The sequence below is a fragment of the Oncorhynchus mykiss genome, chromosome 23, assembly GCF_057628025.1.
Source record: "Oncorhynchus mykiss isolate SJ-2025 chromosome 23, ASM5762802v1, whole genome shotgun sequence".
Lineage (NCBI taxonomy): Eukaryota > Metazoa > Chordata > Actinopteri > Salmoniformes > Salmonidae > Oncorhynchus > Oncorhynchus mykiss.
The window spans coordinates 34,342,335-34,358,300 of NC_143044.1; the positions used below are offsets into that span (position 1 = coordinate 34,342,335).

The following is a 15,966-nucleotide window of genomic DNA, read 5'->3' on the forward strand; positions in this document are numbered from 1 at the left end:
GTACTCGACGCATGTGACAGTTTGATTTGAAAATGGCACAATTGGTCAGGAGCCCGTAACACGGACGCTATTCCCTGCAGCGCCATAATGGACACCACAGTAAGGCCGTGTGGTGTATTCATTTGGTTAATGTGGCAGGTTCTTGCTATTTCAACCCAATCATATCATTTCTCCACAGACGGATGACATTGCAGAGATTGCCAGGAGGGCCCAGAGCCTGCCGAAGGTCAACAAGAAGAGACAACGAGTGGTGGTCTTCACTCAGGGCAAGGACGATACTGTGGCCACTATCGGTAGGCAAACAGCTTTTCCTAAAATAAATGTAGGTACTTAAAGCCAACAGGTATAATGCGTTATTAGGCAGTTATGACACAGTGTAAGACATGTCATGTCATGACCCCTTTATAATGCCTAATCAGTTATAATCATCTCATAATAATCCTATCTAATTCTTTTTTTTTCGCGCTCCATTCGCTGCATTATTGTAGAGAATTTATAGCCTCGTACGACCATCGTGATCTTGTGTGCTTGAATGGTCCATGTAAGGCATGCCTTGACTCAGGCCTTGACTCAAACCACATCTCGCACAATTTCTGAGTATTGCCTTAAATACATGTTGATAGATGACTGCTGTTCACTGAAACAATGCCATGGGAGTCGCTTCAGGGGCAACAATATTTACTTTTATGTTAAGCTTGACAATGAATATTGAACGTTACATTTTCTGAGAAAAGGATTTGTATGTCCCAAATGGCACCATACTCCTGATATAGTGCACTATATCAGGAATATGGTGCCATTTGGGACTCACAATTTGTGATAAGCTCTTCTGACAATCATAGTTTAAGAGCGGTTGAAAGAGAGCATGGAACAGGCATTGATTTGGGAAGTAGAATTTTATTTTGTGTTTTTGGGCAGATTCCAGAACAGTCCTTAGTAGGGCTGGGAATTGCCAGGGACCTCACGATACAATATGATCACAATACTTGGGTGCCAATACTATATGTATTGCGTTTCTACACTCGGTGGCCAGTTTATTAGGTACACCACCCTGTTCATGAAAATGGTTCACACCAACAGACAGTGTGGCTGTGGCTTGTTACATAAAGCAGGCATTTGGTGACATTCAGTTACTGTTCAATTTAAAGTTAGAATGGGCTAAACAAGTGACCTAAGCGACTTTGAGCAAATGTATTATCGTCGGTGCCAGGCGCGCCGGTTCTAGTGTCTCAGAAACGTCCGGCCTCCTGGGATTTTCACGCACAACAGTGTCTAGGGTTTACCAAAAATGGTGCGACAAATGAAAAACATCAAGTCAGTGGCAGTCCTGTGGGTGAAAACAGCTCGTAGGTGAGAGGTCGAAGGAGAATAGCAAGAATCATGCAAGCGAACATCAGGGCCACAAACAGGCCCTATCCTGCCTGGTGTCAACGGTACAGGCTGGTGTCTGTGGTGTAACGTTGTGGGGAAGGTTTCCCTGGCACACGTTAGGTCCCTTAATACCAATTCAGCAATGTTTCCATGCCCCAAAGAATTCAGGATGTTATGGAGGCAAAGAGGGGTCTGACCTGGTACTAGATGGGTGTACCCGATTTATTACGAATGTAAAGGTATTACAATTCAATGTTCCAAACATATTGCTCACTATATGTCTGCTGTAGCACAACAGAGAGACATACAGTGGGGCAAAAAAGTATTTAGTCAGCCACCAATTGTGCAAGTTCTCCCACTTAAAAAGATGAGAGAGGCCTGTAATTTTCATCATAGGTATGACGGACAAAATGAGAAAAAAAAATCCAGAAAATCACATTGTAGGATTTTTTATGAATTTATTTGCAAATTATGGTGGAAAATAAGTATTTGGTCACCTACAAACAAGCAAGATTTCTGGCTCTCACAGACCTGTAACTTCTTCTTTAAGAGGCTCCTCTGTCCTCCACTCGTTACCTGTATTAATGGCACCTGTTTGAACTTGTTATCAGTATAAAAGACACCTGTCCACAACCTCAAATAGTCACACTCCAAATTCCACTATGGCCAAGACCAAAGAGCTGTCAAAGGACACCAGAAACAAAATTGTAGACCTGCACCAGGCTGGGAAGACTGAATCTGCAATAGGTAAGCAGCTTGGTTTGAAGAAATCAACTGTGGGAGCAATTATTAGGAAATGGAAGACATACAAGACCACTGATAATCTCCCTCGATCTGGGGCTCCACGCAAGATCTCACCCCGTGGGGTCAAAATGATCACAAAAATCCCAGAACCACACGGGGGGACCTAGTGAATGACCTGCAGAGAACTGGGACCAAAGTAACAAAGCCTACCATCAGTAACACACTACGCCGCCAGGGACTCAAATCTTGCAGTGCCAGATGTGTCCCCCTGCTTAAGCAAGTACATGTCCAGGCCCGTCTGTAGTTTGCTAGAGAGCATTTGGATGATCCAGAAGAAGATTGAGAGAATGTCATATGGTCAGATGAAACCAAAATATAACTTTTTGGTAAAAACTCAACTCGTCGTGTTTGGAGGACAAAGAATGCTGAGTTGCATCCAAAGAACACCATACCTACTGTGAAGCATGGGGGTGGAAACATCATGCTTAGGGGCTGTTTTCTGCAAAGGGACCAGGACGACTGATCCGTGTAAAGGAAAGAATGAATGGGGGCCATGTATCGTGAGATTTTGAGTGAAAACCTCCTTCCATCAGCAAGGGCATTGAAGATGAAACGTGGCTGGGTCTTTCAGCATGACAATGATCCCAAACACACCGCCCGGGCAATGAAGGAGTTGCTTCGTAAGAAGCATTTCAAGGTCCTGGAGTGGCCTAGCCAGTCTCCAGATCTCAACCCCATAGAAAATCTTTGGAGGGAGTTGAAAGTCCGTGTTGCCCAGCAACAGCCCCAAAACATCACTGCTCTAGAGGAGATCTGCATGGAGGAATGGGCCAAAATACCAGCAACAGTGTGTGAAAACCTTGTGAAGACTTAAAGAAAACATTTGACCTCTGTCATTGCCAACAAGGGTATATAACAAAGTATTGAGATAAACTTTTGTTATTGACCAAATACTTATTTTCCACCATAATTTGCAAATAAATTCATTAAAAATCCTACAATGTGATTTCCTGGATTTTTTTTCTCATTTTGTCTGTCATAGTTGAAGTGTACCTATGATGAAAATTACAGGCCTCTCTCATCTTTTTAAGTGGGAGAACTTGCACAATTGGTGGCTGACTAAATACTTTTTTGCCCCACTGTAATAAAAATTTGTTTTGATCAGTCATGGAAATAAAAGTGCTGAAAACATGTTGGCTCACCATTTAAAAAGAAGATTGTGGCCAAGCTGTAGGAGGAGAAATACCAAAGTTTTGGTGATGGTTCAGCCGACATGTGCTAGCTAACATTAAGTACCTGGCAAAAACTTTTTAACAAAATTAATACTTGCAGTCTTATAATCTATATAATATTGTAAAAAATAATATTGCAATACTCTACTTAGTGATTTAAAAGTGTTAATTATTTTTCACACCTCTTTCCTTTTTTCGCCATTAGGCTACAGTAGAGAAAAACTGCTATCCTGGCATATTTGTTAGCTGTGTTAGGGAACATTAAAAGGATGGTGTCTCCTCCCGAGTGGCACAGGGGTCTAAAACACTGCATTGCAGTGTTGAGACGTCAATAGAGTCTGGGGTTCGATCCCAGACTGTGTCACAGTTGGCTGTGACCGTAAGTCCCATAGAGTGGTGCGTGGTGCGTAGAGTGGTGAGAAAAAAATTGCTATTGGATATCAAGAAATTGGGGAGTAGGGGGGTAACATTTTATTTTATTTTTACGATGGTGTCATCGTATCAGAGCAGGGCTTGGCGTTGCAATCCTGCCTGGGGTAAAGCTATGTGGAGAGAGGTGATGGTTTCTGATTACAGCTGGGAGCCTTTGCCTTTGTTGGGAGCCACGGGGTGTCTTTCCTTGTTGCCCTTGAAGTTCAGACTACTGAGACGACGTGCACAGAGACATACAGTACCAGTCAAATATTTGGACACACATACTCATTCAAGGGTTTTTCTTAATTTTTTTTCTACATTGTAGAATAATAGTGACGACATCAAAACTATGAAATAACATATATGGAATCATGTAGTAACCAAAAAGTTGTTAAACAAATCAAAATATGTTTTATATTTTAGATTCTTTTCGATTCTGTTGACAGCTTTGCACACTCTTGGCATTCTCTCAACCAGCTTCACCTGGAATACTTTTCCAACAGTCTTGAAGGAGTTCCCACATATATTGAGCACTTATTGGCTGCTTTTCCTTCACTCTGTGGCCCAACTCAGCCCAAACCATCTCAATTGGGTTGAAGTCGGTTGATTGTGGAGGCCAGGTAATCTGATGCATCACTCTCCTTCTTGGTCAAATAGCCCTTACACAGCCTGGAGGTGTGTTGGGTCATTGTCCCATTGAAAAACAAATGCTAGTCCCACTTAGGGTTGCACATTTTGGGGACTATTCAGAGGTGGAATTTTTCACTGGGAATTAACGGAAATATATTAAAATTAATATTAATATCATTTAAATGTAGTAGTTTTTTTGCATTGGATATATTTCCCATATCATATGGAGAAAGAAACATAAACCTTTTACCTTTTATTTAACCTTTATTTAACTAGTGTCACATCCTGACCTTAGAGAGCCTTTTAATGTATAATTTTGGTTTGGCCAGGGTGTGATTTGGGGTGGGCATTCTATGGTTTGTTTTTCTATGATTTTGTATTTCTATATTTTGGCCGGGTATGGTTCTCAATCAGGAACAGCTGTCTATCGTTGTCTCTGATTGGGAACCATACTTACAGTAGGTAGCCCTTTTCCCTCCTTTCTTTGTGGGAGGTTGCCTTTGTTTGTAGCACTATAGCCCTTAAGCTTCACAGTCGTTTTTGTATGGTTTATTGTTTTTGTCGGTGTCTTACGAAATAAAGGAATATGTACGCTCAGCACGCTGCGCTGTGGTCCTCCTCATTCAACGATCGTGACAACTAGGCAAGTCAGTTAAGAACAAATTCTTATTTACAATGACGGCCTACCAAAAGGCAAACGGCCTACTGCGGGGACGGGGGCCTGGGATAAAAAAAACAATGTAAAAAAGACAATATAAATATAGGACAAAACACACATCACGACAAGAGACAACACAACACTACATAAAGAGAGACCTAAGACAACAACATAGCAAGGCAGCAACACATGACAACACAGCATGGTAGCAACACAACATAACAACAACATGGTAGCAACACAACATGGTACAAACATTATTGGGCACAGACAATAGCACAAAGGGCAAGAAGGTGTCCATGATAGAGTCTTTGACTGAAGAGATAAAACTGTCCAGTTTGAGTGTTTGTTGCAGCTCGTTCCAGTCGCTAGAGACACCAATACTCCTTAGCCTGCCCACAAGAATGGAATGGTATACTGTATCAAAAGCTTTGGCCAAGCACAATTTTACTTAGAATCAAGGGCAATGGTGACATTATTGAGGACCATTAAGGTTGCAGTGACCCATCCATATCCTGAGCTGAACCAGGTTGCATACTTGAGAGAATACTATAGACATCAAGAAAGCTAGTCAGTTGATTATTGACAAGTTTTTCCAACACTTTTGATAAACAGGGCAAAATAGAAATAGGCCTATAACAGTTAAGATCAGCTTGATCTCCCCTTTAAATAAAGGACAAACCATGGATGCCTTCTAAGCAATGGGAACCTCCCCAGAAAGGAGACACAGGTTAAAAAGGTTGGAGATTGGCTTGACTATGATAGGCGCAGCAAACTTAAAGAAGAAAGGGTCTAACCCATCTGACCCAGATAGTTTTTTGGGGTCATGTTTAAGGAGCTCCTTTAGCACCTCGGACTCAGTGACTGCCTGCAGGGAGAAACTTTGTAGCGGGACAGGGGAAAAGGAGGGAGCAGCATCGGGATAGTCTCATTAGAAGGGGTGGGAGATGAGGAAATGGTAGACGGGCAAGGAGGCATGGCTGAGTCAAATAGGAATCCTGACTTAATGAAGTGGTGATTAAAGAGCTCATCGATGTGCTTCTTGTCAGTAACAACCACATCATCAATATTAAGGGGCATGGGCAGCTGTGGGGAGGAGGGTTTATTTTCCAGGTCTTTACCTGTTTTCCAGAACTTCTTGTGGTTAAACCGACAGAGAAAGAACTGCTCCTTTACGTAACTAACTTTGGCCTCCCGGATAGCCTGAGTGCACTTCTTTGTCAGCCTGAGTATGCATATGCCGAGCCTTTCGCCAAATGCCATTCTTCTGTCTTCGACAGAAGGGATCAAGCTGATTCTATACCATTTTACAGAGACCAGTTCATGAAGGAAGGCTTGCTCATTAAAGTTGTTTAGCAAACGTCTATGGCAAATCAGGACAGGTCATGTCACTGAGCAGCCATTACGAACACATGCTGTAAAACAGTGATCACTAAGGTCATTACAGAAAATGCCAGACTGATACCTATCATGATTATTTGTGAGGATAACATCGAGGAGAGTAGCCTTTTCTGGGTGTTTGGAGTCATACCTTGTGGGATTGGTAATAATCTGAGAAAGATTTAGGGAGTCCCATTGCTTTAGGACTTGGTAGGTGGTTTAAGCATGTCCCAGTTTAGGTCGCCAAGCAGGACAAATTCAGACTTAGTGTAAGGGGACAGGAGAGAGCTTAGCGCAGGTAGGGCACAGGTCGGTGCTGATGAAGGACGATAGCACCCATCAACAGTCAGTCAAGAGCTATTTGAAAGTGTAATGCTTAAAAGCAGCAAATGAAATTGTTTGGGGACAGACTTGGTGGAGACAACCGAGCACTGAAGGTGATCCTTGGTAAAGATTGCCACTCCCCAACCGTTGGAAGATCTGTCTTGCCGAAAAAGGTTATAATCAGAAAGGTTAACATCAGTATTCAAAACACTCTTCCTTAACCACGTCTCAGTAATGGACAACACATCTGGATTGGAGCTGTGAACCCACACTTTCAGTTGATCCATTTTAGGTAATAAGCTTCTAGTGTTAGCGTGTAGAAAACCCAGGCTTTCACGAAAGCAGAAAGCAGTGAAGCAGATATCAGAGCACAAGCCAGAATTGGGGCTAGCAACAGTAGATGTACCAGGGTGTATGTGCACATTTCCAGATATAATCAACAGTAATATAATCAAGGCATGGCATAGGACAGGGAGAGATCTGCAGTGCTGATTTATGACATCTGAATGGGCATCAGATGGCAACAAGATCATATTGTACAGCAATTTCATAAGGTAACATGAATACAAAGCCGGCGAGAGGTGGTTAGAATGAGATGGGAGACCAAATGTCTGTGTAAACAATAGATTGTCAGAGTCCCGAGTGTGAGAACAAACATAGTCTGTCCCACGGTTGGGTAAATAAAGTTTGTAGTGAACAAAGTATGCAGGAGTCATGAGGCAAATAGCAAAATAGCAAAATGCACAATAGTTTTATATATATACAGTGGGGCAAAAAAGTATTTAGTCAGCCACCAATTGTGTTCACCCACTTAAAAATATGAGAGAGGCCTGTAATTTTCATCATAGGTACACTTCAACTATGAGAGACAAAATGAAAAAAAAAATCCAGAAAATCACATTGTAGGATTTTTAATTGATTTATTGGCAAATTATGGTGGAAAATAAGTATTTGGTCAATAACAAAAGTTTCTCAATAGTTTGTTATATACCCTTTTTTGGCAATGACAGAGGTTAAATGTTTTCTGTAAGTTTTCACAAGGTTTTCACACACTGTTGCTGGTATTTTGGCCCATTCCTCCATGCAGATCTAGAGCAGTGATGTTATGGGGCTGTTGCTGGGCAACACGGACTTTCAACTCCCTCCAAAGATTTTCTATGGGGTTGAGATCTGGAGACTGGCTAGGCCACTCCAGGACCTTGAAATGCTTCTTACGAAGCCACTCCTTCGTTGCCCGGGCGGTGTGTTTGGGATCATTGTAATGCTGAAAGACCCAGACCCTTATTAAGTGGGAGAACTTGCACAATTGGTGGCTGACTAAATACTTTTTTTGCCCCACTGTATATATAACGACTTGGGGCTCGACATTATAAGTCCTATTACTCCTTCTCCCAAATCCAGATAGCTGATGTTCTGAAAGAGCTGCAAAATCTGGACCCCTATAAATCAGCCGGGCTAGACAATCTGGACCCTTTCTTTCTAAAATGATCTGCCGAAATTGTTGCAACGCCTATTACTAGCCTGTTCAACCTCTCTTTCGTGTCGTCTGAGATTCCCAAAGATTAGAAAGCAGCTGCGGTCATCCCCCTCTTCAAAGGGGGGGACACTCTTGACCCAAACTGCTACAGACCAATATCTATCCTACCCTGCCTTTCTAAATTCTTCGAGAGCCAAGTCAAGAAACAGATTACCGACCATTTCGAATACCACCGCACCTTCTCCGCTATGCAATCTGGTTTCAGAGCTGGTCATGGGTGCACCTTAGCCACGCTCAAGGTCCTAAATGATAGCATAACCGCCATCGATAAGAAACAATACTGTGCAGCTGTATTCATTGACCTGGCCATGGTTTTTGACTCTGTCAATCACCACATCCTCATCGGCAGACTCAATAGCCTTGGTTTCTCAAATGATTGCCTCGCCTGGTTTACCAATTACTTCTCTGATAAAGTTCAGTGTGTCAAATCGGAAGGGCCTCTTGTCCGGGCCTCTGGCAGTCTCTATGGGGGTGCCACAGGGTTAAATTCTTGGGCCGACTCTCTTCTCTGTATACATCAATGATGTCGCTCTTGCTGCTGGTGATTCTCTGATCCACCTCTACGCAGAGGACACCATTCTGTATACTTCTGGCCCTTCTTTGGACACTGCGTTAATAACCCTCCAGACGAGCTTCAAAGCCATACAACTCTCCTTCCGTGCCCTCCAACTGCTCTTAAATACAAGTAAAACGAAATGCATGCTCTTCAACCGATCGTTGCCTGCACCTGCCCGCCCGTCCAGCATCACTACTCTGGACAGTTCTGACTTAGAATATGTGGACAACTACAAAGACCTAGGTGTCTGGTTAGACTGTAAACTCTCCTTCCAGACTCACATGAAACATCTCCAATCCAAAGTTAAATCTAGAATTGGCTTCCTATTTCGCAACAAAGCATCCTTCACTCATGCTGCCAAACATACCCTCGTAAAACTGACCATCCTACCAATCCTCGACTTCGGCGATGTCATTTACAAAATAGCCTCCAATACCCTACTCAATAAATTGGATGCAGTCTATCACAGTGCTATCCGTTTTGTCACCAAAGCCCCATATACTACCCACCACTGTGACCTGTACGCTCACGTTGGTTGGCCCTGCCTTCATACTCGTCGCCAAACCCACTGGCTCCATGTCATCTACAAGACCCTGCTAGGTAAAGTCCCCCTTTTTCTCAGCTCACTGGTCACCATAGCAGCACCCACTCGTAGCACGCGCTCCAGCAGGTATATCTCTCTGGTCACTCCCAAAGCCAATTCCTCCTTTGGCCGCCTCTCCTTCCAGTTCTCTGCTGCCAATGACTGGAACGAACTACAAAAATCTTTGAAACTGGAAACACTTATCTCCCTCACTAGCTTTAATAAGCACCAGCTGTCAGAGCAGCTCACAGATTACTGCACCTGTACATAGCCCATCTATAATTTGGCCCAAACAACTACCTCTTCCTCTACTGTATTTATTTATTTTGCTCCTTTGCACCCCATTATTACCCCTTTGCACATTCTTCCACTGCAAATCTACCATTCCAGTGTTTTACTTGCTATATTGTATTTACTTCGACCAAGGCTTATTTTTGCCTTTACCTCCCTTATCTCACCTCATTTGCTCACATTGTATATAGACTTATTTTTCTACAATATTATTGACTGTATGTTTATTTTACTCCATGTGTAACTCTGTGTTGTTTTATGTGTTGAACTGCTTTGCTTTATCTTGGCCAGGTCGCAATTGTAAATGATAACTTGTTCTCAATTTGCCTACCTGGTTAAATAAAGATAAATAAAAATAAATAAATAAAGTTCAGAGTCACTCGCCCCTACAGTGCTTGAATGCTGGAGGCGAGTGAAAGCTCAGGAGTGAGGGGTGAGTGTGGTGGGGGTACCTGTACCAGACAGGGGGAGACAGGCCAGGGCAGACGGTGAACAGATCACCAGGTGGAATCCAAGCAGCAGGTAACGGGAGTAGGTGTCACACCCACGTGGGAGAAGCTTTTATTTCTGGAGGCAGATTTCTTGTAGAAAATGCCAGTGAATGGTCTTTGAACAGCAGGAGGGGGCTTCAGAGGATGCTTCAAAGACTCCTGCCACTTGTTGGGCTCAAAGGCCTCGACACCTTTTACTTCACACATTCGTGCTAATTGAATTTGTATTTGGCCTGTCCTTGCAAGCCTGGCAGCCTTAACTCAGCATTCAGTCCACACAAAATAAAATATATAATTGTAATGTACTTTATTTTTATTTTTTTATTCTTGGCATTCAACATAGCATCAGACCAAACACTACTCACTCAGTTCCAGGTTGGACAGTGTACTCAGGTCTCTGCTGTTTGTTTGCTTGAGCACCCTTGGTATAGCTTGGAAAAAGAAAACCTTTGATGGAATAATCAGACCAGTTGCACTCTGAGGCGGCTGATGTTGGTGGGATTTGGAGGATGGTGGAGGCAACAGGGGAAAGTGCCTTAGATTCACAAAGTCCCTTCCACCAGGTGGCTGATGAGATATGTTGGCACGACTGTCATATTGCATCTCCGTCCCAAACCTCTTGCTTGGAAGTGTACTTCGCCAGACTGCCAAGAACCTGACCCTCATCCAGGCCAAGGTGGCGAGACACGGTAGTGTTGACACCATAGGCCTTGTTGATCTCTACACCAGACAGGATGCTCTTGCCAACGTACTTGGGGTCCAACATGTGCACTGCGGCGTGTATGGGCTTCAGGCAGAAGTCATCACACTTTTTGATGTATTTCGGAACTTCAGTTTCCTCTGCTTGGAGCAACAGTGAAGTGGGCAGGGCAGACTTCCTCTTTTACATCTGCAAGCAGAGTCTGAACATCAGACAGGTTGGCATTGTCTCCCTCATCCCGTGCAATGGCTACTGCTATAGGTTTCAGGAGTTTCAGGCTTCTTACCACTCTCTCCCAAAATACATCATCCAGGAGGATCCTCTTGATGGGGCTGTCCATATTGGCAGACTGTGATGTGGCCATTTCTTGGAGAGACTCCTTCCCCTCCAGGAGACTGTCAAACATGATGACAACACCAGCTTCAATGTGGTGCTCTATTTCTTCTGACCTTGCTTGGTGAGGTAGATTGTTGCTGTAACTTGATGACCCTTCACATACCTAACCATTTCCCTGGCTCTCTTGTAGAGGGTATCCATTGTTTTCAGTGCCATGATGTCCTTGAGGAGCAGATTCTATGCATGAGCAGCACAGCCAATGGGTGTGATGTGAGAGTAGGACTCCTCCACTTTAGACCAAGCATGGACTGTTCTCTCTGCTACCGCATGGCAAGCGGTACCGGAGTGCCAAGTCTAGGACAAAAAGGCTTCTCAACAGTTTTTACCCCCATAAGACTCCTGGACAGGTAATCAAATGGCTTCCCAGGACTATTTGCAGTGTGTGCCCCCTCAAGCCTTCTTTTACGCTGCTGCTACTCTCTGTGTATCATATATGCATAGTCACTTTAACTATACATTCATGTACATGCTACCTCAATTGGCCCGACCAACCAATGCTCCCGCACATTGGCTAACCGGGCTATCTGCATTGTGTCCCACCCACCAACCGCCAACCCCCTCTTTTACGCTACTGCTACTCTCTGTTTATCATATATGCATAGTCACTTTAACCATATCTACATGTACATACTACCTCAATCAGCCCGACTAACCAGTGTCGCTACTATATATAGCCTCGCTACTGTTATTTTTAACTGTCTTTTTACTGTTGTTTTTATTTCTTTACTTACCTATTTTCACCTAATATATTTTTTGCACTATCACTGTAAGGTCTACAGCTGTTGTATTCGGCGCACGTGACAAATAATTTGATTTGATAGTGCCCATGGCATTTTCCTGTAAAGATGAGAATTTTTTTTTTTTTTAAACCATTAAATTCTATGTACAGATAAATAGTTAAGTGTGTGTTGCAATTCCATTGAATTGGGAATAGTTTAACCAAAATATGCCACAAGACCTAGAATTGTGTAACCCACAAAAAAGGTTCACTGTTATAAGCTAACTTTTTTGATGAATTTAAGCAAAATTCACACAATTCCAGGGCTTAACTTCCCAAGGAAAATTTCCAGGAAAATTCTGGAAATTATCCCTTTGCAACCCTAGTCCCACTAAGTGCAAACCAGATGGGATGGCGTATCGCTGCAGAATTCGGTGGTAGGTATGCTGGTTAAGTGTGCCTTGAATTCTAAATAAATCACTGACAGATATCCACCGGTCTAATGTCCATTGCTCGTGTTTCTTGGCCCAAGCAAGTCTCTTCTTATTATTGGTGTCCTTTACTAGTGGTTTCTTTGCAGCAATTCAACCATGAAGGCCTGATTCACGTAGTCTCCTCTGAACAGTTGATGTTGAGATGTGTCTGTTACTTGAACTCTGTGAAGCATTTATTTGGGCTGCATTTTCTGAGTCTGGTAACTCTAATGAACGTATCCTCTGCAGCAGAGGGAACTCTGTTTCTTCCTTTCCCATGGCGGTCCTCATGAGAGCCAGTTTCATCATAGCGCTTGACGGTTTTTGCGACTGCACTCGAAGAAACGTTCAAAGTTCTTGAAAATGTTCCGCATTGACTGACCTTCATCTCTAAGAGTAATGATGGACTGTCGTTTCTCTTTGCTTATTTTAGCTGTGCTTGCCATAATATGGACTTGGTCTTTTACCGAATAGGGTTATCTTCTGTATACCACCCCTACCTTGTCACAACACAACTGTTTGGCTCAAACGCATTAAGAAGGAAAGACATTCCACAAAATAATTTTTAACAAGGCACACCTGTAAATTGAAAATCATTCCAGGTGACTACCTCATGAAGCTAGTTGAGAAAATGTCAAGAATGTGTTAAGCTGTCATCAAGGCAAAGGGTGGCTCCTTTGAAAAATCTCAAATATAAAATATATTTAGATTTATTTAACACTTCTTTGGTTACTACATGATTCCATATGTGTTATTTCATAGTGTTGATGTCTTCAATATTATTCCAAAATGTTGAAAAAAAATTCAATATAGAAAAACCCTTGAATGAGTAGGTGTGTCCAAACTTTTGACTGGTACTGTGTATATACAGTGCCTTGCGAAAGTATTCGGCCCCCTTGAACTTTGCGACCTTTTGCCACATTTCAGGCTTCAAACATAAAGATATAAAACTGTATTTTTTTGTGAAGAATCAACAACAAGTGGGACACATTCACGAAGTGGAACGACATTTATTGGATATTTCAAACTTTTTTAACAAATCAAAAACTGAAAAATTGGGCGTGCAAAATTATTCAGCCCCTTTACTTTCAGTGCAGCAAACTCTCTCCAGAAGTTCAGTGAGGATCTCTGAATGATCCAATGTTGACCTAAATGACTAATGATGATAAATACAATCCACCTGTGTGTAATCAAGTCTCCGTATAAATGCACCTGCACCACTGTGATAGTCTCAGAGGTCCGTTAAAAGCGCAGAGAGCATCATGAAGAACAAGGAACACACCAGGCAGGTCCGAGATACTGTTGTGAAGAAGTTTAAAGCCGGATTTGGATACAAAAAGATTTCCCAAGCTTTAAACATCCCAAGGAGCACTGTGCAAGCGATAATATTGAAATGGAAGGAGTATCAGACCACTGCAAATCTACCAAGACCTGGCCGTCGTTTAAAGTTTGCCACAAGCCACCTGGGAGACACACCAAACATGTGGAAGAAGGTGCTCTGGTCAGATGAAACCAAAATTGAACTTTTTGGCAACAATGCAAAATGTTATGTTTGGCGTAAAAGCAACACAACGCATCACCCTGAACACACCATCCCCACTGTCAAACATGGTGGTGGCAGCATCATGGTTTGGGCCTGCTTTTCTTCAGCAGGGACAGGGAAGATGGTTAAAATTGATGGGAAGATGGATGGAGCCAAATACAGGACCATTCTGGAAGAAACCCTGATGGAGTCTGCAAAAGACCTGAGACTGGGACGGAGATTTGTCTTCCAACAAGACAATGATCCAAAACATAAAGCAAAATCTACAATGGAATGGTTCAAAAATAAACATATCCAGGTGTTAGAATGGCCAAGTCAAAGTCCAGACCAGAATCCAATCGAGAATCTGTGGAAAGAACTGAAAACTGCTGTTCACAAATGCTCTCTATCCAACCTCACTGAGCTCGAGCTGTTTTGCAAGGAGGAATGGGAAAAAATGTCAGCCTCTTGATGTGCAAAACTGATAGAGACATACCCCAAGCGACTTACAGCTGTAATCGCAGCAAAAGGTGGCGCTACAAAGTATTAACTTAAGGGGGCTGAATAATTTTGCACGCCCTATTTTTCAGTTTTTGATTTGTTTAAAAAGTTTGAAATATCCAATAAATGTCGTTCCACTTCTTGATTGTGTCCCACTTGTTGTTGATTCTTCAAAAAAAAATACAGTTTTATATCTTTATGTTTGAAGGCTGAAATGTGGCAAAAGGTCGCAAAGTTCAAGGGGGCCGAATACTTTCGCAAGGCACTGTATATATACACACTTAACTACACAAACACACAGACACACACACAAAGTGCACGTGGAGGTGGGGGAAAGAAGGCCTCAGGTGAAGACTGGAACATATAGTATCACTTATCACAGGGGACTGCAGGCAAGAGAAACACAAGTACAGTACCACTACTACTCTAGACACAGGATATGATCGGAATGCTACAGACTGCTCTTAAATATAGAGGATCAAACAAACACCCCCTCCCCCATCTGTCGGCAAGCTGAATTAATCATAGAGTTAATATTAGGCTAATATTTCTTATTTGGAAATTGATAACATTATTATTAAATCAAATGTCATAAGGGGTATTGTTAAGCAATGTTACAATGTAAATGTATGCACATCATTCTCTTACTTCAGACTAATGGCATTGTACTGTGTCGGGCTAATAAGGGAATTTGGGGATTTGTCATTGTTCAGTAGAAGTCAAGTGTTATTGGAAATAGCTCCCCTGTTTTTCTTTTCGTGAACATTTGAATAGTATCTTCTTCAGTAGTGGAATCCTCTAGGCTCTCCGCTCTAAGCTTCAAGAGAAAATGAAGCCATCCATTGTGTTGCAGGTGTTTCATAGTGATGGATAATGCCTGCCTGGTTCTCTCATTGCTCCTGTATGAAGACAGAGCTGTGTGCCTTAGTCTGTGGCTTTATATAAAATACATGATGAATGCAATGTGTTATCGATGTCATCTACAAAGGCAAACATGATAAATGTCAGATCATGATTTCACATGTGGAAAATCATATGATTTCACATGTGACATTTCTAAGTTTTTCCACGTGAAACCATGTGTTTTTTTTAACACTTCACGTGATGATATTTTGCATGAAGTTTCACGTGACCGCATAACCTTTGACATGTGTGTACACATTTTTACATGAGATTTTTACGGGTAATAATACCCTGCAAAGAGCATAGTGTTTTCAACCTATTTGACTACATTGTTTATGTTTAGTTAAACAGTAACTTGTCCTTACATTGGATTTGAACTCACAGTTCACAGTATTGTGCTCTTCCTGTTACACCACCATGTCTATCTCAACAACAGAATTCACCTGTTGTTCACACTTTTGACTTCGAAGTAAATCTCAGCTTAGTTAAAAAATACACAAGAAAAAATATTATATTTATCATAGTGATTAATGTATAATATT

General features: G+C 42.2%; 1 protein-coding gene across 4 annotated transcripts in view; it reads left to right on the forward strand.

The window, feature by feature from the left end:
• adkb (adenosine kinase b) overlaps nt 1-15,966 on the forward strand; it is a 292,724-nt gene that overhangs the window by 264,911 nt on the left and 11,847 nt on the right. For all 4 annotated transcript variants that reach the window (XM_021581103.3, XM_090217351.1, XM_021581102.3 and 1 more), the window contains one exon: nt 179-293. In XM_021581103.3, coding sequence (XP_021436778.3) covers nt 179-293 — 115 coding nt within the window. The remainder of the gene's footprint in view (nt 1-178; nt 294-15,966) is intronic.